The sequence below is a fragment of the Sorghum bicolor genome, chromosome 4 (assembly GCF_000003195.3).
Source record: "Sorghum bicolor cultivar BTx623 chromosome 4, Sorghum_bicolor_NCBIv3, whole genome shotgun sequence".
In the NCBI taxonomy this organism is placed as follows: domain Eukaryota; kingdom Viridiplantae; phylum Streptophyta; class Magnoliopsida; order Poales; family Poaceae; genus Sorghum; species Sorghum bicolor.
This window is the reverse complement of record NC_012873.2, coordinates 65,976,204-66,002,515: the sequence shown is the minus strand read 5'-3', so window position 1 is coordinate 66,002,515 and position 26,312 is coordinate 65,976,204. Positions and strand designations below refer to the sequence as shown.

General features: G+C 42.3%; 1 protein-coding gene and 1 long non-coding RNA gene across 4 annotated transcripts; both read left to right on the top strand.

Moving 5' to 3' along the window:
- LOC110434431 lies at positions 13,930 to 18,558 on the top strand. Of its 2 annotated transcripts, XR_002451931.1 has the most exons (7): positions 13,930 to 14,156; positions 14,260 to 14,334; positions 15,553 to 15,613; positions 15,719 to 15,756; positions 17,408 to 17,531; positions 17,719 to 17,857; positions 18,311 to 18,558. XR_002451931.1 is itself a non-coding variant. In XM_021458455.1 (6 exons), the coding sequence occupies exons 2-6, from the start codon at positions 14,267 to 14,269 to the stop codon at positions 18,314 to 18,316; spliced, it is 297 nt and encodes a 98-aa protein (XP_021314130.1). In that variant the 5' UTR covers positions 13,930 to 14,156; positions 14,260 to 14,266; the 3' UTR covers positions 18,317 to 18,558. The 2 variants fall into 2 exon arrangements, 1 of the variants encoding a protein (XP_021314130.1); XM_021458455.1 differs by lacking the exon at positions 17,719 to 17,857.
- On the top strand, positions 20,012 to 24,677 carry LOC110434381. 2 transcript variants are annotated; one of them, XR_002451820.1, is made up of 5 exons: positions 20,012 to 20,787; positions 21,050 to 21,178; positions 21,411 to 21,574; positions 23,710 to 24,236; positions 24,340 to 24,677. It is a non-coding gene; the product is annotated as an uncharacterized LOC110434381 (long non-coding RNA). The 2 variants fall into 2 exon arrangements; XR_002451821.1 differs by lacking the exon at positions 24,340 to 24,677 and having other exon boundaries at positions 20,012 to 20,592; positions 23,710 to 24,028.

Sequence of the window (26,312 nt, the reverse complement as noted above, 5' to 3'; positions counted from 1 at the left end):
GCATCGGTAAATAATACTGATGGAGATTAAATAGCTTACTTGTTTCAAGACGATCTCTCGCCTTTGACTGGAAGATGCTGGTGGAGCTGTAGGCTGATCGGTTGAGGTTGCCGATGCGACTATGTCGGCTGGAAAAACAACAGAGGTAATTTGTAAAACAGAGAAAATAAGTTCATCGGCAATAATCTCATAAAAGTATGTTACCTTGAGGAAGAGCAATATTTGTCTGGATGGAAGAGAAAACCGATGCTATAATGGAACCTGCTGGATCGGTAGTTTGTTCATGCACATCAGCCGATATGTCTTCTTGCTGAGGTACTTCTGGTTGAGGCTCTTCTGGTTGGGGTTCTTCCACTTGTGGTGCTTCTTGCATTGGAGGGGGAGACGACACTTGTTACGTTTGGACTTCTGGGGAGGAAGGAGAGGATTCTACTGGAATTGGGGATACTGGAGGAGGAGAAGGCGTTGCTACTCTTTGGCGCTTTGCTTGTGCTCTGGTGTTCTTGGCACCCTTTCTCTTCGGTTGACTGGACTAGGGGGCATCAGCACTTTTGCTTCTAGTCTTTGCCGATGCGCCGGTCTGCTGATACAGAAAAAATTTATGAATACAAGTATATGTAAAAGTGGGATCGGTATGAATGGAAAGGTTTAACAATCACCTTGAAGGCCTATGCTAAGGTGGAGGCGGCTACCGATGGAGATGTCTTGGTCCTCTTAGTGGTCACTTTCTTAAGGCGCACACCTCGGTGCATGATGGCAGCTAGAGTGGGGGCATTATTGCCGATTGAAGAGATCGGACCTGATGGGAACAGGTCAATCGGCTTGCCACTCCTGCTGATCGATGGAGGAGTGTTGTCAACCTGCAAAATGATACAGAAGTGAGTTACCGATGGAAATAAAATTGGAAGAATTGAAACATTGGTTTGAAGGTGCTTACAGTATTCTCAGGAACTTCATACTCGGGATCGATCATGCAGCGGTACGTAAGAGCCGATCTGCAGAATAAATGCTCCTTCCATTCTGCCCACCATTGTTTGTACGACTGAGTGATGAAGGCGGCTGGGACCCACTCTGACAAATCTGCATCTGTATCGGCACTTGACGACAGTTGAGCTACTCGACTCCATTCAAGGAGGTTAGTGATGGCTTCCCTGGGTTTTATTACATCGGCATAGCAAAGTGCAATCGGCAGTTGGCCGAAAGCTAATTGGCGGGCTAGTGCCGATGGGTTATAAAACTCATAGGTTTGAATGGAGGTTTTCCCACTGCCAAAGAAGTTTACTGGTATAGCCCTAGGAGTGATCAATGCCATCATCACTTCATGATCCTTGTTGAGAGCGTCGTTGAATGGATGGAAGACCAAAGGGAACATGGTGTCTGGATCATCAGAAGGCAGCCATGCTCGCTGCTCTCTGGTTAGGCCTTCATACAGGGTTTGGAAGAATCGGCTGATTTGGTCTGCATTGCCTCCTGTGTCGGGCAGAACTATGGCAGCCTCGCCAAAGTTTAGAGGAGGGCGCGTTGCCGATTCTTCTTCATCCAATTCATGGTCCTCGGTTATATCTCTGGGGAAGCGCTGTGCGAAAAGATCAAACTCGAGGCGTTTGTGCATGTGGAGGCTAAGCCACATGTTGATAAACCACCAGGGACCCCCCAAGTTGCCGGTGGACTGGCCGAGCAGGAGTTTCTTAGTTACTTGATGGAGGAGGTGGTAAGCTGCGCCAAGCAGGTATCGACCGAGGGGAAATCGGCCACCATTGGCTAATCTCTCTGCTGCTGCTAAATAAACAGAGGTTGGTCCTGCCGATCAGCCACAAAATACGAATTTGTCCAACCACATGTTCAGGAAGTTGGTCTGTTCTTTTGTGTTAACAGGACCTGTTCGTTTGTATTTTTGGATGTACTCTGACCAACCGCCGATAGCACGAGTTTCTACCTTAGCACTGGGTTTGGTGTCGAAAAAATGGGTGCTATCGGCAGAGGATACATCTAAGCCAGTGAGCATGACCACGTCGGCAAGTGTTGGGGAAGCAGGACCATGGCCAAACATGAAGGCATTGAGTGTGTCTGACCAAAAATACGATGCAGCTATCAGCAGTGACTCATTCCTATGCATATCGGCAATGGATAGCCTGATGCATTGGTCCAGTTTTCTCTCACCTCATTGGACTTCATTTGAGTGGCTAACTCTCAAGAACCAATCCTTCCATCCCACGGTAGGACTGGGCCAGAAACGAAAGGTATCCTTCCACAGATCCAAAGAAAAATTTTCGGCTCTAAAAGGGATCCTGTTGGTTTCTGCGTTAATAAAATCGGTGGGATCTGGATTTCCTAATGGACCAAGACATTGGAGGTGTGGCTGATCGGTAGAGATGACGATTTTATTGGACAGATCCTAATGATTTTGAAGGTAAAAGAAGAACAAAGAAAGAAAGGAAAAAATGTTCAGTAAAATAAATTACGGATGAACAGGGATGCGAGAAAAAGCACAAAAGGTGGAATGAAGAACTGACCTCAGGGACGGTGAAGTTGATGGCCATCTCGTCACAGAGAGGATGATCGAGGGCTTCGGAGTTGGCGGAGAAGGGGCTTCGTTGGAGATCTTGGAGCTCTTGAACAACGCCGCCGCTGAGAAAGTGGAGTTGGAGCTGTAGAATGATGTAATGGGGAAGGAGTACCCGAGAAGGAACTATTTATAGGACAAAACGGGCAAGGGCAAAACTAACTTATTTCTTCGCCGTATCCGTGAAATCCGAGGGTACTCAGGAAGATATGGTAACTGTTCGCACGGTAATCAAGGGATGGCGCAGGTGATTTGACAGGAAGCGGTCATTATCCAAAGATATTTCACTGTGCGGGATCTCCTGGTCGGTCCATCGGCAGCCCCTTGTAACGGTAATATTGCCGATGGACGAATAAAGTGGAGATAACCGTTTGGGAGGATAAGATATGTTATTGAATTGGACATCCTAGTCAGTCCATCGGCAAGTTTCTGTAATGGTAATATTGCCGATGAACGATTAAAGTGGAGGTGTCCGTTTGGGACGTTGAGGATTTCGAGGAATCTGCGGAAGGATCAGATCAGGGTTGTTCAGATTGAGGTTGTCGGTTACCAAATTGGGAGAATTAATTGCGGAAAGGCATCATTACTGCGGAGAATTTCGGAGCATTAATGATTTCATACTCCGAAATTGGGGGGCATGTGTTGACACCGTTTTTGGGCACGTGTCCATGATCGGTAGAATGTAGATCGGCAAGATAAGACGACAATGCTTGGTCTACAGGATGAGTTGCCGATGAGGATGGTTGCCGATGGAGGGACGGCTGAACATGACCAAGTCCATAGGTGATGATGTGTTTGTACCGATGGCTACGACAGCCGATGGCTACGACAGGGGAGTCTGCTGAGGATGCGGAGGAAGAACCTAAAGGTTGTCGATCGACTTGTGGAGGTGTTCCAGTTTGTCACGGGAGGATAGTTTTATGTTTTCTTTAGTTATTTAGATCGGTTTGTATACGGATTCTGTTTAATTTGGAATTCGAATTCTAGTCGTGTCTGGTTGTAGCTCTGCAAACAGGGTATAAATGTAGACCCTGAGGCTTTGTAAAGGGACATCTATCAATCAATCAAACACACGTTTTTACTCATATTCCAAGCATCTACTTTTTCGACGACTTCGTCATACTTTTCCCCTTTTATTACGAGTTCTTAGGAATTCGTCGACTTAAGCTCGTCGTGTTCTCAAGTTCCGCGTGAATACCTCTTGGCCGTGGCATCCGGGCGCATCGCTGTTGTCGGGACCAAAGTATTCGAGTTATCACCTTTGCCGATAGTAAGGTCAAATCGGCTGGCACGCCTTAACATTTAAATCGGGTATTAGCCCTTTGTGTTTGTAGATCAGCTTTTGCATCAACACCCGGCTAGGGTAAGGCACCGGACGACACGCACCGGGCGCAGGCCTGTGCGTCCGGTGGTTTGCGTCCGGTGTGCGGGCGTTTTGCGACCCTCTCTGCGCATGGGTCCAGTGTGCACCGGACGCTACCGGTGCTTAGCGTCCGGTGACCCGCAGGTTTGCGTCCGGTGCTAACTTGCTCAGCGTCCGGTGCACTGCAGGTGACCGTTAGACTCTGACATGGAAAGTTCAAAAGACGACACGTGGCTGACATTGGAGCACCGGACGCAAGGGCTGAGCGTCCGGTGCCCCTTTAAGAGCGTCCAGTGACCCCGAGTTAGACCCAGTGAGAGAGCCAACGGCTCTATTTGTTTGAGGGGTCTATAAATAGTTGTTGGTCGGCTTAGGGCTCACCCTCTTGGCATTCTAACATACTTGACATCCTTGTGAGCCTAAGCAAACACCTCCCACTCATCTCCTTCATAGATTAAACATCTTTGTGAGATTGGAAGTGATTCCAAGTGCATTTGCTTGAGTGATTGCATCTAGTGGCACTTGGGGATCGTTCTAGCTGCGGTTTTCTTGTTACTCTTGGTGGTTGCCGCCACCTAGACGGCTTGGAGCAGCGGAGGAGGATTGACACGAGTTGGTGATTGTTCGTGGCCATCTCCCGGTGATTGTGAGAGGTTTGTGCCTACCTCGGCGGAGTGCCAAAGGCAACATTAGTGGATTGCTCGTGTCATTGAGCAACCTCACTTGTGGGTAGGTTCTTGTGGTGTCCTAGTGAGGACGAGGTTCGTGCTACACCTCTTAGCCACCGAACCACCAAGTGTTGGTCGACACAACGGGGACGTAGCGTGCCAGCAAGCACGTGAACCTCGGGAGAAAAATTGTGTGTCTCCATTGTGATTGTTCATTGGATTTCTCCCGGTGATTGGACTTCATATTATTGATTGGTTCATCCCCTCTACGCGGCGGTATAAAGTTCAAACCATCTTTTTACATTCCCGCAAACTAGAGTAGCTTACTTACTTGTATAGAAACTTTAGGTAGCTCTCTAGTGTAAGTAGTGATATAGCTCTTGTGTGCCTAGAGATTATATCAACTAGAATTGTTGGATAGGTGACTTGCAAACACCCCTTTAGAGCTAGAGCAAAAAGCTTCGCTTTGTTATTTACTAACCTCTTGCTCTAGTGAGTTTGTAGTTTTTTTAATAGGCTATTCACCCCCCCTCTAGCCGTATTAGGACCTTTCAATAGGCTGTGATGACTCCCATGGTAAAAGGTCAGTTACTACAGGTATTGCAGATTCATGGATCGATTTAGAATTTTGGTTTTCCATAAGATAAGAGTAAAGAAAATAAAGAAAGAATATAAAAGATAAGAAAAGATAAAAGTATAGATACAAGCTAGTAGTAAGACTCAAGGTTATCTCAGCAAACCGTCTTTCTCCCCGGCAACGGCGCCAGAAATGCTTGTTGATATTTGGGAACGCAATAAGGAATTGATCCGCAAGCGCACGGATATCGGTGAGCACTTCACCCGGGAGGTTATCCAGAGTATCGTATTTATTTTTTTACCACTAGGAGAAAGAGTGCATCTGACTAACCCGGTCTATTACTACTAACCCTTTAGGCAACAAAGAATGTTTCTCGATGTGAGTGATAAATAGAGAACACTACAACCGTAATATCTTTCTAACCTTGGTAAGGATGATCTACTGTTCTATTGGGTAAGCTTACGGAATCTAGACACCACAGAGGATGTTCAACCCACACCTATAAACCCTCCTTCCTGCTAACGAGATATGGTCTACAAAGGTAACTCGGAAATGTCACGTTCCTCGCTACTACCACGGTCCAGCTAGTCAGGGAATATCTATGAGTATCCTAGCCTAAACACCACGTCTACACTAGAGATGATTACTCTAAACTCTACGCGAAGAGATTAAAGTAAACTCATAAACCAAAAGAATAATAAAACAAGAACTTACTAGAATTTAGAAGTCAAAATACTGAAGAATCCTAGGAGCAAGCCTCGGGTTAGGAGAACTTGATCCCGCAGGTACAAACTCGGAGTAGACACCGACATGCCAGGCTTCCTCTGATCTACACCTCCACTCTATCTCTCTCAATCTAGTAGAAACTAGAAGATCTATTTCTACTCACATTGGTTGCTAAGCCTAAAAAGAAATTTTATTTAGAGGAGAGGTATTCCTTCGAGGGCTCCTCTCAACTCTATGATAAACTTGTCTCCTCCAGGGGCCAGGGGTCTGGTTTTATAGTCCCCTCAAGTGAACGTGAGCCGTTGGATCAAATCGACATTGATTGGACGGTTATCCTTGATCCTTTAGGTCGGTGGAGCGTCGTGTGCGAAAAGAGTCCCGAACCAAGTCCAGAGGGGGGCGGGCGCCCAGGTCAGCTGGGCGAGCGCCCAGTGCCTGGCCCCGTTCGGCCTCCGCTTCCTTCCCGTGGCTTCTGGAGTCTTCTAGATGGTAGAAAATTGCGCGGTGCGTTGATATCTCTATGTAATCCCGACATGTGGGCCTTTCTTCCTTTTTTCCTGATAACCCCCTGCAGAAACAGATAAACAACAAGACTCGTGGAATTCTGTTAGATCAAACCCTAATTCTAGGTGTTGTTTGCATATTGGTCCTTTCTCTTGTTTATTTGATAATTAAAATTAATACTTAAGAACCGTCAACAGTAGTAGCGAGGAATGTGACATTTCCGAGTTACCTTTGCAGACCATATCTCGTTAGCAGGAAGGATATGGTTTATAGGTGCGGGTTGAACATCCTCTGTGGTGTCTAGATTCCGTTAGTCTCCCCAATAGAACAGTAGATCATCCTTACCAAGGTTAGAAGAAGATTACGGTTGTAGTCTTCTCTATTTATCACTCACATCGAGAAACATTCTTTGTTGCCTAAAGGGTTAGTAGTAATAGACCGGGTTAGTCACATGCACTCTTTCTCCTAGTGGTAAACAAATAAATACGATACTCTGGATAACCTCCCGGGTGAAGTGCTCACCGATATCCGTGCGCTTGCGGATCAATTCAAATATCAACACCCTCTAGTTCATCTAGTTCTAGTTCTAGTTCCTCTAGTTCAAGTTCTCGTTAGTTCTAGTTGTAATCTAGAAAATAGAGAGAGAGAAGAGGAGAGCGGAGGAGGAGCCGGATCTGTCAGATCTTCCTCAACATTATACTTTTGCAGCATCTGGTTCGTTCTTCATCGTTCTCTAGGTTCTTCAATTCATAATTCCTGAGTTCTTTAATTACTTTTATTTACATTCAATTTATTTATTGGATTCTCGCTTGCATCAAGTGCTCTAGTCTTTATAACGCTATAGTTGTAATTAATAGATTAGACGTGGTGTTTAGTCTTGCAATTACCTGGAATTACACCTAATCCTGCGGATTGTTGTGGTAGCCCTAGGGTAGTGACAGCCCTAACGGTCGACGTATTCCACCTCGTTCGGATCGGTGTTTGTAGGACCGTAGTCAGAGCTTCCTAGCCCCCTTCTCATCTCTTTCTGTGGTTAGTGTTCTGATGTCCCGAAATAAATAATCTTTGAAGTAATTCTTGATTCTTAGATCAACTAGAGAACTCTCAGGAAACTTCCTCTCTTCCCACCAAAAATAATTATATAGTTATCCTTGGGCGATCTTGATTCTTAATTAGTACACTCACGTTTCCTGTGGAAAATTGATACTCTGGAATACTCTCGGGTGAAAGCTACATCGGTATCCATGCGCTTGCGGATTTTTCTGTTTACGTTTAAAATACCCAACACTCAACAGATATTCTAGCAAGTCATTAGCATGGAATTAGGACGAACTACAAGAATATTTCCTAAGTTATTCTTAACTATAAAGTCTAGCATATCATAGTTAGTGCAATTATACTTGGCAATCATTGCGAGACAGGACTACGCCCATGCATAGTGATATTATCAAGGAAGATGAGAAACATAGCAATCACTCCCCTGTAATAATGTTGCTCTGCCAGCCCTATACACGAGAGGGGGACTATATAAGAATCAATGGAGCTGTCACTACCATGAACTACCCTGCGATCTGGCATATAGGGTATAATCGCAGATAAATACGGTATAGGCACCACGCCTACAAAATACTTATCATTTACCCACTGTACACATGGTAAACGCTATACGATCCTAAACATGTATATAATTGCAATCTAACTAAGCCAAGCATATAACTATGATAAACTAAGAACAATATAATTGCAAATATAAACAAGTAGAACAAAGTCATAATCAATATATTGAAGTAGAACAAAGGCATATTCATAATATTGAAGAACAAAGATAAAAAATTGAAGAACAATAGAGGAATTACTAAGAATCCTCTTGACAGATCCAGAAACCAATCGAAGATTGACTCCATCTAGTTCTAATCCTATGTAGCTATGCTAAACTAGAGATCTATTGATGTGGTGGCTCTAGGGCTTGATCAGAGGCTTCTTCTCCCGAGATGGATAAAGGAATTAGGGTTTCAGGGCTCTCTCCTCCAGGGGCCAGGGGCTCTGCTTATATAGTCCTTCCAAATGAATGTAGGCCGTCGGATCAAACCGACATTAATCGCATGGTTTTCCTTTATCCTTTAGGTCGGTGGAGCATAATCCGCGAGGTGGAGCGTGATTGGCTGCCTGGCTAGGGCGGGCGCCCTGCCCCCAGGCCCGATCGGCCTCCCGTTCGTTTCCGTGGCTTCTGGACTCTTCTAGATGTTGGATAATTGCGCGACACGTTAATATCTCTATGTAAACCTGACATGTGGGCCTTTCTTCCATAATTCCTGATAACCCCCTGCAGAAATAGACAAACACCAAAACTTGTGGAATTCTGTCAGATAAAACCCTAAGTCTGGGTGTCGGTTGCATTTGGATCCTTTTTTTTGTTTTTTTGTTGATTATATTTGATACTTAAGGACCGTCAACACAGAGGTGCCTCCTCTAGGGGCCAGGGGGCCTGCTTATATAGCCCCTCCAAATGAATGTGGGCCGTCGGATCAAACCGACCTTAATCGCACGGTTTTCCTTGATCCTCAAAGGCGGTGGAGCATAATCCACGAGACAGAGCCTGATTGGCTCCTGTAGCAGGGCGGGCGCCCAAGGGGGAGGGCGGGCGCCCTCCTCCCGGGCCCGCTCGGCCTTCCGTTCGTTCCCGTGGCTTCTGGAGTCTTCTAGATGATAGAGATTTGCCGCACACGTTAATATCTCTATGTAAACCCGACGTGTGGGCCTTTCCTCCATGTTTCCTGATAACCCCCTGCAGAAATAGACAAACACCAAAACTTGTGGAATTATGTCAGATAAAACCCTAAGTCTGGGTGTTGGTTGCATTTGGATCCTTTTCTTTGTTTATTTGATAATTAAATTTGGTACTTAAGGACCGTCAACAGTCCTCTATTTTGTTCAGTAACAATTGTACAAGCAACAAGAAGACTGAGTTCATGGACATCTTGAATCTGTCACAGGAAGAAAAGTCAGACAAGTACTTGGGTCTCCTAGTGTACATGGGAAGGTCTAGAAGCAAAGTTTTTTCCTACTTGAAAGATCGAGTGTGGAAGAGGATACAAGGATGGAAAGAGTAGATGTTATCTAGAGCTGGCAAAGAAACACTCATCAAGGCTATAGCTCAAGCGATTCCTAGCTATGTCATGTCGTGTTTTGATCTAACAAAAGCCCTATGTGATGAGATCAGTTCAATGATATGTCGCTATTGGTGGGCACAACAAGATAATGAGAAAAAACTTCATTGGATTGGATGGAGCACGCTGGCCAGTCAAAAGGAGAAGGGAGGTTTGGGATATTAGGACCTACACTTATTCAACCTTGCCATGCTTGCACGGCAATGTCGACGCCTTATTCAAGCACCAGACTCTCTCTGCGCGAGATTTCTCAAAGCAAGATACTTCCTCGATGGGAGTATGTGGTCAGCGAAAGAAGGGCCAGGCATCTCATATACATGGCAAAGCTTGATTCGCGGTATGAAAGTGATTGAGAATGGTATAATTTGGAGAGTAGGAGATAGAAATCACATTCGTATTTGGGAGGATGCGTGGATCCCGGCTGGAGTTACACATAGACTGAGTACACCACGGGGCAACATTGTCATATCCAAAGTCGCTGAACTAATCGATCCGAGTCGTGGCACTTGGGATAGTGAACTGATCAATGATCTCTTTTGGGAAGAAGATGCAGTTAATATTCTTTCGATTCCAATGCATATGGATAAAGAGGATATTGTGGCCTGGCATTTCGTCAGGAAAGGAGTCTTCTCTGTTAAATCAGCGTATCATGTTCTAGAAGATGAGGCTGAGTCTAAACTGGTGAGACAGAGGGGCGAGAGTTCAAGTCAATCTCTGGGCTCCAGGAAGCAGATGTGGAAGAAGCTGTGGAGGGTGCCAAGGCCTCCCAAAATTAAGCAATGCGTGTGGAGAGTAGCTCATAACAGCTTAGCTCATAAGATGAATATCAAAAGCAAGAAGATAAGTCTCGATACTCGATGCCCTGTATGTCTTAAATATGATGAAGATGGGGCGCATTGCTTTTTCAAGTGCAAGGAAGTGAGAAAAGTATGGAGGGAGTTGGGGCTGGAGACTCTCAGGCTGAAGCTAGCAAACCTTCTGTCAGCTGTGGAGGTTGTTGCTGAAATACTAAGACAAAGAGAGGACATATGCCTAGCTGTGTTTGTGCTGATCTGGAAGTGGTGGAGCATGCGGAACAAAGTTAACGTGGGTGAATTGATGCCATCGGCTCAAGCGACAGTGAATGCAATCCGAGACATGGTGCAGAATATTCTAAAAGAGGGATGCAAGATGCACCAACACCAGTCCTTTGAAGTACAACAGACTTGGTCGCCGCCAGCAGAGGGGATCCTCAAGGTAAATGTTGATGGCAGTTTCTTGCCTAGGACGTCGAAGGGTGCATGGGGATTTGTCGTACGTGGCCATGATGGTGCTATAGTCATAGCAGGAGCTGGTTCTCTAGGACCGGTACACGATGCTCTGATGGCAGAAACACTGGCCTACAAATATGCAATGGAGGCGGCTGTTTAGTTGGGCATAGCGCATGTGGCACTTGATACTAATTTGAGTCAGTTAAGAGATGCGATGGTTGCTTCAGTGCTTGATCTGTCTGTTGCCGGGGGACTATTCCAAGAAATCAGGTCGTCAGCGTATGATGATTTCATCTTGTTTAGTGTAACAAAAATCCATAGATCATGTAATTCTCTTGCTCATGAGTTAGCTGCCATGGGGCAAAGTTGGGACCCGAGCCAATACCATCATTAGATTGACCCCCTCCCAGAGTTTGTAAATGTTGACTCTTCTTAGCGTCACTACCTAGGATTATTAGTCCTTGGCACAATACTAGAAATGCTTGTGTGACACCAGAAGTGGCAAACGGTTTTACCGCAAGCGGACGATGGTCAATGCAACACTTCACTAGGAGTATTCCAGGTATCGTATTTTCCACGGGAAACGAGAAGTGGATTAACTAGACCAATTGAGTCGTCGGATGATGATCAAAGGGCTTAGAATTGGGTGGAGAGGTATTTCTAGTATTTGGCTTCTGGCTAAGCTATCCTAAGTATACTGAGAGTTAACTCCCTTCCTACTGTGGCCGATAGGTGAAAAGGGTGTGGTGCAACACTTCCCTAGGCAGCTACCATGCAGGCCAACTATTATTTGCAACTTGCCTAACAACACACTGAAGAGAACTCCTAATGTCCAGCAGAGGCCTGTCACGCTTCATTGCTGGCGTTCTTCAGGTGCGACAATAAGTCCACAAGGGCAGACTTAGTCTAGACACCATGTCTACACTAATTCTACTACTCTAGACCTAGCTAAGGTTTCGAGCACTTCCATCAGGCAAAGCAATGTGCCAGTAGGCCAGTTGTATACTTAAAATAAACTAAGACAAAAAGTAAATACTGGAAGTACTCAGATAAAAGGCAACTAGAAGGATGACTTATTAGAAGACAAGCATCCGCTGAGGCGCTCGTGGAAGAAGACTCCCAACAAGCCGGGACTCCTCGTCGGGGAACTCCTCACTCTCTTCCCTCTATTCTCACACTTAGCTAAAAGTAGCTCTTCCTAAGATACATCATGGTTAACTAGGCTCTCTAAGGGGGTATTTATAGGGGGGAGATGAAGTAGAGGCTACTTCAGTGCCACGTCAGCGATCCGCGTGCTCCCTCTTCTCTATCGTTGGATCAAACCGACCTTGGAACCGCCATATGATCAATGGTTGGGGATTTCCATCACATGTTCATCATGGGGATGTTGGTGGGAGTGAACCGACTTAAGGTGGGCCCACATCACATGTCGGTCGACTGACCTATTGCTTCCATGTGGGCCCCACCAACCTTCTAGAAGGTGTTGAGGTCGGTGGGAGTGTGGGCCAGGTGGGGGCCCACCAAATGTAGACCTACACTTTGGGGGGTTGGCCCACCACCTTGCTCCACATGTTGTCCCCACTTGTCATCTTCAATGTTTTGTTGATATGTGGTGGTTTTGATTCTTGATCATCTTTGCTTCATTTGAGCTTGATCAGGCTTGATTAGTGGCTGTTTGCACCTGCATCCAAATAATGACATGTACATGTGGAACCAAGTGAATTGTACCTATGTCACTACTTAGTTGCTTGGTGTTATCTCTAAAACTTAACCTTTGTTGACGGTTTTAGTGGTCGAAAATCATAGTGAAAATACCGTCAACAGTAAACCATTTGAATACTCACGATTTAGCTGTATGAGTTGATCAATATAAAGAACTAAAGCAGGGAAGACTGATTATCAAAAAAAGGAAAACATCAGAATAGGATGTATATGGCGACAAATTAAGGTTGTATAAGGTAAATTAATTTTTATTATGACATAATATCATCAATACTTCCTCTATTCCAATATATAAGGCGTAATCACCTCTAGTTCAAAGACCAAAAACATATTTAATTCTTCATCTCAGCACTAGTACTACTGCATTAATGTTTATAAAAAAGCATAACTTAAATTATAAGACATAAACAAAAAGTGAGAACTAAACAAGGCCTTTGGGTGTAACTAAACAAGGTCTTAGTTTACCCTAAAATCGAAAAACTTTTTAAGATTCACCGGCACATCGAATCTTACGGCACATGCATAGAGCATTAAACTAAACAAGACATTAATTGCACAGTTTGTTCTACAAGACGAATCTTTTGAGCCTAGTTAATCCATGACTGGATAATATTTGTCAAATACAAACGAAAGTGCTACGATGTTCATTTTGTAAAAAAAATTGGAACTAAACAAGGCCAAAATCCAATTTTTTTAAAGACCTTGTTTAGTTCTGAAAAGTGAAAAGTTTTCGGTACTGTAGCACTTTCGTTTGTTTGTGACAAATATTATCCAATCATGGACTAACTAGGATCAAAAGATTCGTCTCATGATTTACAGCTAAACTGTGTAATTATTTTTTGTTTTCGTCTCTATTTAATGTTTTATGCATGTGCCACAAGATTCGATGTGACGGAGAATCTTGAAAACTTTTTGGTTTTCAGGGTGAACTAAACAAGGCAAAAGATTTTCCATCACATTAAATCTCGCGGTACGTGCATAAAGCATTAAATAAAGATAAAAAATAATTAATTACATAGTTTACCTATAATTTGTAAGATAAATTTTTTGAGCCTAGTTATTAATACAATAATTATTAAATACAAATAAAAGTGCTATAATACCCGAATCAAAAAACTTTGTGGATAGGCCTTGTTTAGTTCGCCCAAAACAATTTTTTTAAAAAAATTTCCTGTCACATCAAATCTTACGACATATATATAGAATATTAAATTAAATAGATAACTAATTATATAGTTTATCTATAATCTGCAATATGAATTTTTTAAATCTATAGTTACATAATAATTGTCAAATAAAAACAAAATTGATACGGTACTTTTTTTTTTTTTACCTCACCTGTCAATCCGTTGCACCCACAGACCGTACATGTACCCTGGATTCCATCCTCCAGCTACAGCCACACACACACACCAGCCGCCGCCGTCCCCCCACCCGCCGCACCGCTCCCTTCCTCCGCTGCTCGCGGCTGCTCGAGCGCCGCGCGAGCTCTGGGTCAGGAGGGGCCGCGCGAGCTCGGGTAGGAGGAAACACCCGCCGTCGGCATCTGGTTACGCGAGGAGCACGCGAGCTCTGGTCCGAACAAGCACGCCCTACCTCAGGTGGTCACAGATCAGGTGTGGGATTCCCTTGGTCTTCACCACGGAACTCTAGTTGAAGCAAGTGAGTACCTCAAGCATTGGTTCCTCAATTTCGATTTGGTTCCTCTCTACTTATCAGGTAACAGATGGACGGTGAGGACAGTGCGCTCGGCAGCGAAAGTGGGTTCCACAGCAAGCTTGTCAGTGGATCTTTGTGAGTTCCTTTCCCACCTTGTTCTCGCCAATCCATTTAAAACTAGATCTCGTTCAACCCATGTAGTAGCCAGTGGCAGCTTATAGATCTCATTCAAACCATGTAGTAGCCAGTGGCAGCTTGTTTCTGTTTACCTTGAATGTCAAATGTTGATTCAAATGCCTAACACAATCTATTACTAGGGTTGATGGAAATTGTATAGGATCCATAATCATCTGCTGGTGATTTTTGTAAGTAAAATTGACTGCTGTTCAGGAAACTATAAATCTATGATGCTCTAGTAATGCATTTTTGGGATGGTCAAGAATAATCAAATAGACCAGTGCATTATTTCACTTAGGAGTTCATTTCAGTAATAACTAGTATCTAAATGTCATTATTGTTCCTAGTTCTTCTACAGTTAACGTTGTAGTGCAAATGTAAGTCATTAATTCACTCTTTTATGTGTTTATTCTTCTCAAAGGCAAATTGCGATTTAGGTTAGCTTATCTCCCTTTTGTATTTCGTTGTAACTCAATTTTGCATATTGCGCTTTTGTATACATCCAACACCATCTGCCCTTGCTACAGATTGTCATTAAACTTATGTTTAATATACTTTACTGGCAATCCTTTCTTTTCCATGAGCTATTCTGTAGGTGATATTACATAACCAAAATCTTTTTAGAAAGAAATAATGGCTAGTTCTGATATCTGCAATTCTACATAATGAATATGAGAATTGAACAAAAGGAACATGCATGGTCTGCTTCATCCCATCTTTTGTACAGTCATACTAGACTATTTCTGTTTCTGAAAGTTCAAGTTTCAGATTTTAGAAATAAATAATCTAGAATATTTGGTTAACAGTATTTGATAATATGCTAATGCACAACTTCAACTTGGAATGTGGCTGAAGAAAACACTGTTTTTTTTTGGTTGGTTAAAAGTATGCCGTTGTGCTCTATTTGAGACTTCTTGCGCTGTAATAAAACCAAAGTAGTTAAATAGTTTGCTATGGTACAAACTCTAATCTGTACTTGTGATTTTTAAATTTGGTGTCCTGTACTACTCTGCTATCTACTTCAGTACTCCTATACTCCTGTTCCTGACTGAAAACTAGCCTAGAGGTGATGTATAATCATCCTATCATAGTATCATGTATATGTATGTACTGAACTATCAACTAGTGATTACTGAAGTCTTGATACTATATTCATTTGTCTGTTCTTATTTGCAGGTTCTGGTCTTCTAGAATTGGAGATTGGACAATTCGAGTTGCTTCCAATCCACTTTGTCAGGTGCATTCTTCTTTGATCCATATGTCTAAATTCATAGTTCATCTCTTGCTGAAATAATATCTTCATATTGGATTCTCATTTGTTTAAATTGATGTACATGTGTAGCCAAGTGGAAGCACAATGGAGCTTAGCAAGCTCAGAAGGTATGATAACCAAAGTTCAGCTAGGCGCTAGGCGGATTCTAGGCAGTGACCCTCCGCCTAGTGCCTAGACGGGAGTAATCGCGCCTAGGCGTTTTCCTAGGCGCTGGGAGAAACAGGGGAGGGGAGAGGAAGAGGAGCAGGGGAGGAGGAGCTGCCGGCGGCGGGGGGGGGGGGGGGGGGGGGTGGGGGGGATGAGCAGGGGAGGAGTTGCCGGCGGGGGGAGAGAAGATGAGCAGAGGGGAGGGGACTGACCTTGGGGCAGGGTAGCAGCCGGCGGTGGAGCAGGAGGACGGAGGAGGCAGCGGGGATTTCGCGTGATTTCCCACGGCCGAAGCCATCCGCGTGCGCGAAAGGCCGCGCCTTCCGCGCTCCGCCATCAGCCCGCGGGGGCGAAATTTCGCGGCTCGCCCAGCTCCGCGACCGCCTCGGCGCCACCCAGCGCCTAGATGCCGCCTACCCCCGTAGGCGAGGCGGGTACCCCTCGCCCAGCACCTAATCGCGCCTAGGCGCAACTGATTTTGTATGTTCACCTTTTGAGCTGTTTATGTCTTCGGTCATGAATTGAGCTATTTGCAATCTAAGGTAGACATTTTAAATGCATGTTTTCTTCAAGCATGAAAGAGCTTGAGAATAGAATAGGGGATGTTAGGATCCACTTATACTAATGATCAATGCAACTACTGATGACACAGTAGCAGTAAAACTTCCAAAATATTGTTTTTTGTTTGAACCTATCCAAGCTGAAGTTGGGGTTTGTGTTTGTCGTGCTGTATCTGACATTGACTGTTCTGAACACATTTTATTTACAGCTAGAAACTAACTGCTTCCCAGCAATCATGGTGATGTATTCTATATTAGTCTGTTAGATATCCACTTATAGGTAACACAACAATTAGCAAAAAAGTTCATTACCTCAGAAATTTTACTACACAATAACAGTAGTACTATTGCTTTGCATTAACCATTCAATGATTGTGTGCAATAGATATTTTCTGAAGACCGATAAAGTAATTGTGCTTCTCAGCAATGGTATTAGAATTTCACATACACTTAAATACAATCAAGGAATACATAGAGCGTTAGCTGCTTGTGATAATATTTTCTCCCAGCTGTGTGAAAAAGAATTGTTTAACATTAGTAATCAAAGTGTGCGGTCGGTTGCAGGACAACAGATGGTGCCGTATGATTGTTGATCCACAAAGTAGTTGACGTCACTTAATCTCTCTGGAGGGTGCTGTAGTATTTCTCGGGTCTTTTGGTTGGCTGGTCTGGGCCTGCAAACTTCGTTTGCTTTGTTGCTGCAGCGTTGTTGTTAGCGTTTTGGTTGCGCACGTTGGATAGGTTCCCATGGTGATCCTAGTCCTCGGCGCTGTTTGTCTCTCGTTTTTTGTTTCTTTTTCTGAGTTGGGCTGGCTGAACTTGTTTTGAAATACTCTTGTAATTTCGTTACTGCGGTAATGAAATTCGGTTTTACCGGTGTGGAAAAAAGTACAACAGAGGCTTGGGCATAATGTGTTTTCAGAGAGTGCATATTCTCACTTTGGAACTGCCAGATCTTTAAATTTCTACTGCTACTTTCAGGAAAGACTGCTAGTGTTGTCATGATAATAGTTCAGATCTAATTTTCTTTACCTCATGCTTCGTTGTGCAGCTCACCAGCAATGGATTTAACACTGAAAAACAGTCCCATGGAATTGTTTAAATTGGAGCAAGAGCCGGCTTTGAGTTCAGTTCTTATGATGCTTCTATCTCCTAGCCAATTTATTTTCTCTGAGGCAAGTTCTAAATTTCTAGAAGCTGTTCTACCATTAGGCAATGAATGTATGGACATGCTCATGTCGTCTTTAGAATCAAATATTCCCAGAAATCTTACAACATCTTTTTACTGTTTCAAAATCATGGCCAACCTCATGATGCCATTGTTAAGCCAGTAAAAACACTTACAAACTATTGCCATTGTAGATGATGCCATTGTTAAGCCAGCAAAAACACTTGTAAAGTATTGCCACTTGAGATCACTGCACATGATGCTTCAGAAAGAGCAACCCAGATGGCACTCATGTCCCATATATAGCACTCGATCAGTTAGACTTTCACTCACGTGAGTACACTTCCATTTCATCTATTCTAAACTGTGAGTAAAAAGGTCCAGGACATGTTGACAAATCTTTATTTTGCCTCACTTTTATCTGAATGCATGATATTGGGCACTGTTGCTAAAACTTCTAATTATTCACATCACAGAATTGGTTATTTGCATTCTAAGTTTCTGATGGTACTTCGAAGGGTGCTAGTTCCACTTGCCAACACTACATATTCTTTTTTCTAATTGAATCAAGCCTGCAAATCATGTTGTCTGCATATATAGACTTTATTTGTCTGCTATAGAATTATGTGCAAAGGTTGTCATCCTACGTTTACATTTCTTGTCAGATTTAGACTTACAGCCATAGGAATGATCTATTCTTACTGCACCTGCACCTGTCTACCTGTCTACTTATTGGATCCTAGCTGAATACCAGAATACTTATATTGGATTGCATGTGGATTTCAGGCATAGCAGCATGCTTGATGGTGTCGACAAGCTATTTAGAGTTCTCATGGAAGATGTGGAGCGCTGAGATGTGTTTGTAGCCAACTAGCCATAGTTTTTGGACTGCTAGGGTAGGCTTGGTCTTCTGTATAGTGAATTATTTAGAAGTTCATGGGTTGTGTGCCTGTGTGGTAGGTGACTTGTAGAATTTATCCAAACTACAATTGTACAAATGTTGATTTCAATGAATATGAGATTTGTTTATACAATTTTGTGTTTGATGTGTACGGTGAACTTGTATGGATGTTAAACATGATAGAAAAACAGGATCTACTAGCAGTGTATCGAGTCGGGGTACAAATAACATATAGCAGTAAACAAACAGTGATACAAGTATATGATTGGTAGAAGCAGAAACATGTAGATCTAGAGTATAGGGTTTCGACCGTCGTTGGCGGCGGGAGCAGAACCGGTGGGGTCCATGGCGAGGGTGTTGGTGCTGCGATGATGTAGATCACGACGATCTTCAGGCCTCCAGCGACACTGACCGACGACGGCGGTGGAGGGAGGTGGCACAGTGGTGCTTTCCGACGCCACTGCGCAAGTCGATCGGATGGCCTAGGGTTTGTCGAGTGGGTGGTGAGCACGGTGAACTTAGGTTAGCGTGCCTGCGGCCCCCATTCCTGTTTATATAGTGCAGCGCGTCGGGGGTCCACCAATCATAGATCGGTTGGGCGCCCCCGATCAGAGCGTGATCCAGAGGGAAAAGGCCCCAGCTGTTGGGCTGGGCCTGAGATCAATCTAACAAAACAAGCCTAAAATTATATGGTATTTATTATATAATGGTGCCGGCTCATAGCGACTAAATATTGGTTGCTAAAAAGTTTGATATCCTCAAACCATTGGTCGCTAAAACCATTGGCTGTAAACCATGTCGGTTGCAATAGATTTATAGTGATGCCATTTACTGTGACTTTTACATCGGTCGCTATAACCGCTATAACGTTATGGCGATTGTTGATCGGTCGCTATAACGACCTATAGCGACTGATTTGGAGTTAAAGATTGGCTGTAGTATAGTGCTTCTGCTGTCTCCGCCCCCACCTCCACTACAACTACCCACATTCCCCCTTTCTTCCCTCCTTTGGCCATCGACTGCGGAAGATGGGTTTAGGGTTTAGGCTGCCGCGACTGCCGTCTTGATGAGCGGCCTACTGCAGTAGATGGGCGGGGTCAGGAGACGGGGGCTGCGTGGAGTAGCCCGAGGCCACAAACGATGCGGAAGGGTCTATTTTTTTACAAGGAAAATAAATGTGTGGTTAAATGGAAAATGCATGTCATGTTAGCATGCCATATTAGTATAAAGATGCCATATTGCTAACATGGGCCTACCGTGCACCACTTAATAAGTTTAGGGGTCTAGAAATGTATTTTTTAAGTTCATAAACCTATATAACACATGCTTATAGGTTCAAGGGCCAATGGTACATTTAACTCTATAAAGAAAAAAGTGGTACCGTAGTTTTGTTACATAGTACTTCCTCTGTATCCATAAAAGAAGTCGTTTACGACAACGATATGGTCTGCAAAGCCTAACTTTGACTCTTTATTTTTCTAAAAATACTTATAAAAAATTGATATATATATATATATATATATATATATATATATATAGGGCTTTCAATAAATACGAGAAGCCCTAGTCCAACCTTCAACGACCTGGTTCGACCGAAAATTGGGCTCCTAGGGCCTCTCTCTCTCTCTGGCTGTGTCCAGATTAATAAAAAAAATCCCCTCCTCCCTCCGATGGCGCTTCGTCCCGTGACGTACGGCGACCCTCCATCTCCTGGCTCCTCCGTCCGGCGGCGGCGCGCCCCCCCCTCCTCGGCCTCCCACCCCACGACGATGGCGCGCACCCTCCCCATGCTAGATGCCGCATGGCAGAGGGCCGCGGGGTTCCGGAGCCAAGCGGCGGCTCTCTGCCCCGACGCTGACGGTGCTCATCTCGCGACGTCGTTTCTTCCTCGGTGGCCGTGCTCTCCTTGTGGCACCACAAGGTCCCACGGGATGCAGGCAAAAGGGGCGGGTGGAGGTAGCCCGGCGTGCCCCCAACGCACAACAGCGACGGCCTGTGGCAACATCACGGTCCTCACCGCGAGCTTAGCATGCTACGGCCGATGGTGTTGGCGTTGTTGCGGCGCAATGGCTGGATCCAGCTCTCCAACACACGAGGGCGGCAGATCCAGTCCGGCACCCGCTGCAGGTGCTGCTAGGCGAGGGGGCTTCTACACGATTGGTCTCCGGTAAGGGATGATTTTCCCCAATGTTTCCTCTATCTTGTTTCTACAGGTCACAGATGGGTAGGTGGCGGCGCATGGGCCTTCTCTCCCTCCACCGGTGGCGGCGCATGTGCGACATTTTTTTTCTTTTTTTCCTCTCCATTTTGCGGCATGGTCTGGCGGCTCTTGCATGACCATTGAACCTGCAATGCAATGTCGGTAGGTCAACCATCGCCTGGACTTTTCTAGGATATGTCGCTAAGCACAAAGCTGTATCTTGGCATGGTGGATTGATGGTTGTCTATGGGATTCAGTTTTTGAAGTTGTTTTTCTTTTTTTCTTTTTTTTTTATAAAATACTATGAGAGTATGTGTATAAAAAATTTATTTTTATGAACTCTGAAATTATATTTTATACATTGTTAGAACACAATTTATGCATTTGTTGGGGCATATTTATACATTATTGTGGCTACGTCAAGGTGAGGGCTGGGGCGAGGACTCTAGGAGGCGTTAGGTGGCCGGAGAAGAAGTTCGACATGTAGTGCTCCAGGCCATGGCTCCCCACGGGGCGGTCCGGTGCACGATGCAGTCCACGGCCATGGCACAAGGTGATAATATTTCCTGTCGGTATTCGATGAATTGATCTACCCCTATTGGCTTCCCTTTTGTGCACTCAGGATTGTTAGTTTTGTAGGTACATTTGCTCATCCGTGTATCTATGTGATTTGAATACAAATTGTGAATTACATTTGTATACATTATCGACCAACATTTCTATGCATTATTAGGACACATTAACGGACCTAATTAGAATAAAAAATTATATCGTTCACTATCTAGATCAAGGAGGCCATTGCCCCCGCTTCGTCGATGGGCATGTGTATGGGCACACATTCTGTGGGGCGAGCAAATCCGGCCCTAGCGATGTCATCTTTGGTCCAGCAGCACGCTTCATGCGGCGAGCAGTTTCGTGCATGAGGAGGGGGTTGCTTGCTTGTTTCCAAGTAAGTTCCTGCGTTGTTCTTTGTAAATCGTAATTTCAAACCAATTTCTATTCCTTTTCTATTCTGATCATTCCACTCTAGGACAATCAATTAATCATTGTTTGAACTGAAGCAGAAAGAACAAGAGAGAAGAAGTGGGACACACTGAATACATAGAAATTGACATCTTATTTTAGGATGCATAGAAATTAAAATCTTAATTTTTTTATGCATAGAAACAGACTTCTTTTTCATCTAAGCTTAGGCTTTTTTTTCTATGCTTAACCTTGATATAGTGTTTTCTAAAATTGAAATATTAATTTTTGTGTCAATAGAAATTGAAATCTTAATTTCTTGGATGCATGGAAACTTTTCGGATACTTGTTCTAGAAAGTTATGTGTTTGTGCTACTGTGTTTTATGCTTTGCTTGGTTGCAGTTCGGATGGCTGCAAGAGCAACACAAATTCATTGAAAAGCTATAATTTTTTTAGATCCTGCATTCCATTGTGAGTAGAAGGTGGCCGGAGAAGATTTTTATGCATACATACAAAATTTCTGTTTCCCAACTTGCATACAAAAGTTATGTGTTTTGTAGGGATTCAAGCACTAGTTCTAGAAAGTTATGTGTTTGTGCTACTGTGTTTTGTGCTTTGCTTGGTTGCAATTTGGATGGCTGCAAGAGCACCACAAATTCATTGAAAAAGCTATAATTTTTTTTCTAGATCCTGCATTCCATCATGAGTAGAAGGTGGCCAGAGAAAATTTTTATGCATACATACAAAATTTTTATTTCCCAGCTTACATACAAAAGTTTCCATGCATACTTAACCTGCCTCAAATGCAGGCTCTCTGTAACACGGTGAGCAGCAGGTTAGGCCTGATCCAACAGAGGCATGGGGTGTGGATCTGCCAAAGTGCACATTGCGTGCTTGTGTTCTTGAATTTTTCTTGTTTTCAATAGAAGCTAGTTCATGCTCATATTGATTTTCCATACAATTGGATGACAAGCAAGAAAATTTTCTATGCAAATTAATTTAAAATTTTATGCTTCTTTTCTCATATATGAAGTGTAATAAAATTGTTGCTTTAAAATTATAAATTACCTTGCATAGATACACTTTCTATGACTGTTATCATTGCTTTTTATACGAATAAATGTTTATGATATTCATGCTAGTAACATGCTTATCTATTATCTACTTTTCAAATAGAATAGAATTTGTATGAGTTTGACCTTGATTATTTATGCTTCACTAAACTACGAAACAATGAGCAAAATGGATCTAGCTGTGGCAATACTGAAGAATTTTGAATTTTCTATGCCATGTTTAAATAATTTTATGTGCGGATCTAGTGACCAACGGTGACTCCATGTTGGTAGCGACAGATCTTCTGCGGAGCCCCTCCCGTGTCTGTGCCAACCATGACTTTATGAATTTTCTATACCATGTTTATACAATCTTTTCTATGCATGTTACATGATTATCTCTAAACTTTTTATGCACATATTCGAAACTGTGATTTATCACTAATTTTATACTTCACCTTGATATGATGTGTAATAAAACTGAAGTCTTAATTTTTGGTCATGGGGTATGTATTCTATACATTGGTGGACCAAATTTCCATACATTATTGGAGCACATTTCTATATATTTGTCGGAATAGATAATCTGTGTACTTCTATACAATTATACATTGTTGGAGCTCTGGGCCGTCTAGTTTGCTTGTTGATTTAATATGCATATAGAGTTGTTCCTGGTTTTTTATGCATTCTAATTTGGGTAGACATAATGTGCGGCAATACAATAGTCACTACCGACGACATTAGCTAAACTAGCTTTCTTCTCCTATGTTTTGGATTTTAATTTTTATATACTTGCAATACCTGAATGGTCCGTGATTTTAATCAATGTAGCTGATATTAGTTTCATAAATAAGTTTGTATGCTTGATAGGTTAGATTTATATGCTATGTTGTTATGATTTTTGCATTAATATAAATACATTTTTGCGCATGCTAAAATATGTTTATATGTCTTTCTTATCGTTGTAAGGTTTTTGCGTGAACTAGAACATGTTTATATGCCTTTCTTTGTCGCTATAAGGTTTTTGTGCCTTCTAAAACATATTTCTATGCCTTTGTTTTGATGTAGGATGGTTGGAAGGATTATTCTTCATTTGGTGTGAGAGGTCAATGGCATGGCTTGCGACGTCCACGACTTAGTTGACTTGTGGCGGTGGCGCAGTGTGATCTTGATGTAGTTGATGGGTTAATGTAAAAAATTAGTTTTCCATATGTTATGTTTATATGCTTGGATGAATGAGCAAAGCTATTGGTTGTTATGTAACATTAGTTGGGTTTAGATAGTTTTGTTGACTAGGTTTCTATGCATGTTGTGAATTGTGCTCATATGCACAATGTTTTCTATGCCACAACTCATGAGTTTTCTATGCCATATTTTATTCACCTTAGTTTGCATAGGTTTTATGTTTAGTTTGCATAGGTTTTATTCATGCTTAGTTTGTATAGAATTCTATGCTTACTTTGCATAATTTGAAGACCTGTTGAATTCAAAATTTTGAGAATTCATCGATATCTATTCTTGTGTATTTTTGCACATGTTCTGAATATGCTCATATGCACAATGCTCATGGGATTCAAACTTCAACTGCTTTATATGTAAGAAACCAAAGATTCTATGCAAGAAACATGTTTCTATGCCTTATTGTTGTAAGTTTCTTCTCATGCTAAAACATATTTCTATGCCTTCGTTGTGATATAGGATGGCTGAAATGGACTCCTCTATTTGATGGGAGGTCAATGGTGGCACAGTCATAAGGACATGGCTAATGATATTCATGACTTTTCTGGTTTTTGCGGTGGTGGCATAGTGTGATCATTTTTTATATAGTTGATGGGTCAATGTAAAATATTGATGGCTCGTGTAGTTGATGTAGTTGATGGCTTACTCATAAAAACAAATTTGTATATATTCTTGAGCAATTATGTGTTCACCTGTACACAGCTATATGCATGGTTGGAGCACTCTTATGTGTATTGTTAGAACACTTCGACATACGTTATTAGGATAATTATTTGTACACTTTCTATATTTCTATACATTATTGTTCGTATCAATTTTATACATTGTTGGTACACAATTCTATACATTGTTAAAAAAACTTTGATTTTTGTAAACATTAAATTCTATGCAACGTCAGCACCATATCTCGTGGAGAGATTTGAAATTTTAAATTTCGTAGCACTACAATGGTTCCTATGCTTGTGTCTTCAAGTTTTTATGCGTCAGATTGCTCCATCATAGAACCTCTATGCCAATAAGATTCAAATTTCAAATTTTATAATAAAAGATAGATAGTTTTCTATGGTTGCATCCATCGAGTTATATGCAAGGTTGGTGCTAAAATTTTTGCACACATCTTAAACAATAATTCTATGCATCCAATCCACATTCAAGTGCCATGATTCAAATTTTAAATTGGACAAGACGAGATGGTCTCCATATTTTTAAGCTCTCACTCATAAGATTGTAGGGAAGTGTTTCGTACATTTCTATGCATTTTGACAAATGATTCTATGCATCTAATGAGCTATTACGTGCCATGATTCAAATTTCAAAATTTAAATTTCAAATTTTGTCAAAAAATAAATTGTGCACAAAAATGTTAGGAGTTCAATGATGAAAACCGTTTTTGAATTGAAAGCTTTATTGAGAAATTATTAAGAAAAAATGAATGAGATTAGAATGGATGCATACATGACTGCATGTGTCAGCTTGTGTCAGTGCGTGTCAGCCTGTGTCAGGTGCAGTTAGGTGGAACGACTAACTCGCGGAAAGGTTTCTATGTGGTAACGAATTGATTTTAATTCATGCAACCACTAGATTTTATGAGTATACATCAAGACAAATCTATTCATATGGTTTTCATATTTTTAAATTTAACAACTTAAAAGTTATTCATGATTTATATTTTTAATGTTTGACTCAAATCTTCTCCAAAACGGTTTTTGTACGGACGGAGTATAACTTAACCAGGATATTGTCACCGTTAAGGGCGCATTGGCGCAGCTCCCGCCTCCCGCGGGGGCTAGCATGTGTTTGCACTGTGCGTCCCTGTACTCCACTGCGCGCTGCGTGAAATTAGCTCCGGCTCTGCCTGCCACCAGAGACGAGCCCAAGGAGCTGGGTTTGCTTCGGCCGGCTATGGCATAGTGCACCTACAGGGAAGGAGTCGGAACCGCCGAGAGCGGAGCCAATTCATGTAAACTTTTTTTTTAAAATATTGTAGCACATTTATAACTATAACAACTAGTATTTAATTATAGACTAATTAAATTAAAAAAAATGTATCTTGAAAAATATATTCAAACTATGTAAATATTTATTTTTAATTTATATTTAATACTCTCTCTCTCTCTCTATATATATATATCCAAATATTTAATATAATAGGACTAAAAGTTTTTGAATCAGAACTAAACAGAGCCATAGTGGAAAATGAAAAAAATTGGTACTCCCTCCGTCTCTGAAAGCTGCAACTTATAGAGTTGTCCTAAGTTAAACTTTTAAAACTTTGACCAAATTTATAAAAAAAAGCACTAAGATTTATAGTACCAAATTAATACCATTAGATTTATCATTGAATATATTTTTATAAGATACTCATTTTATGTTATACATATTGATACTTTTTTCTATAAAGTTGATCAAAGTTAAACAAGTTTGACTGGCAC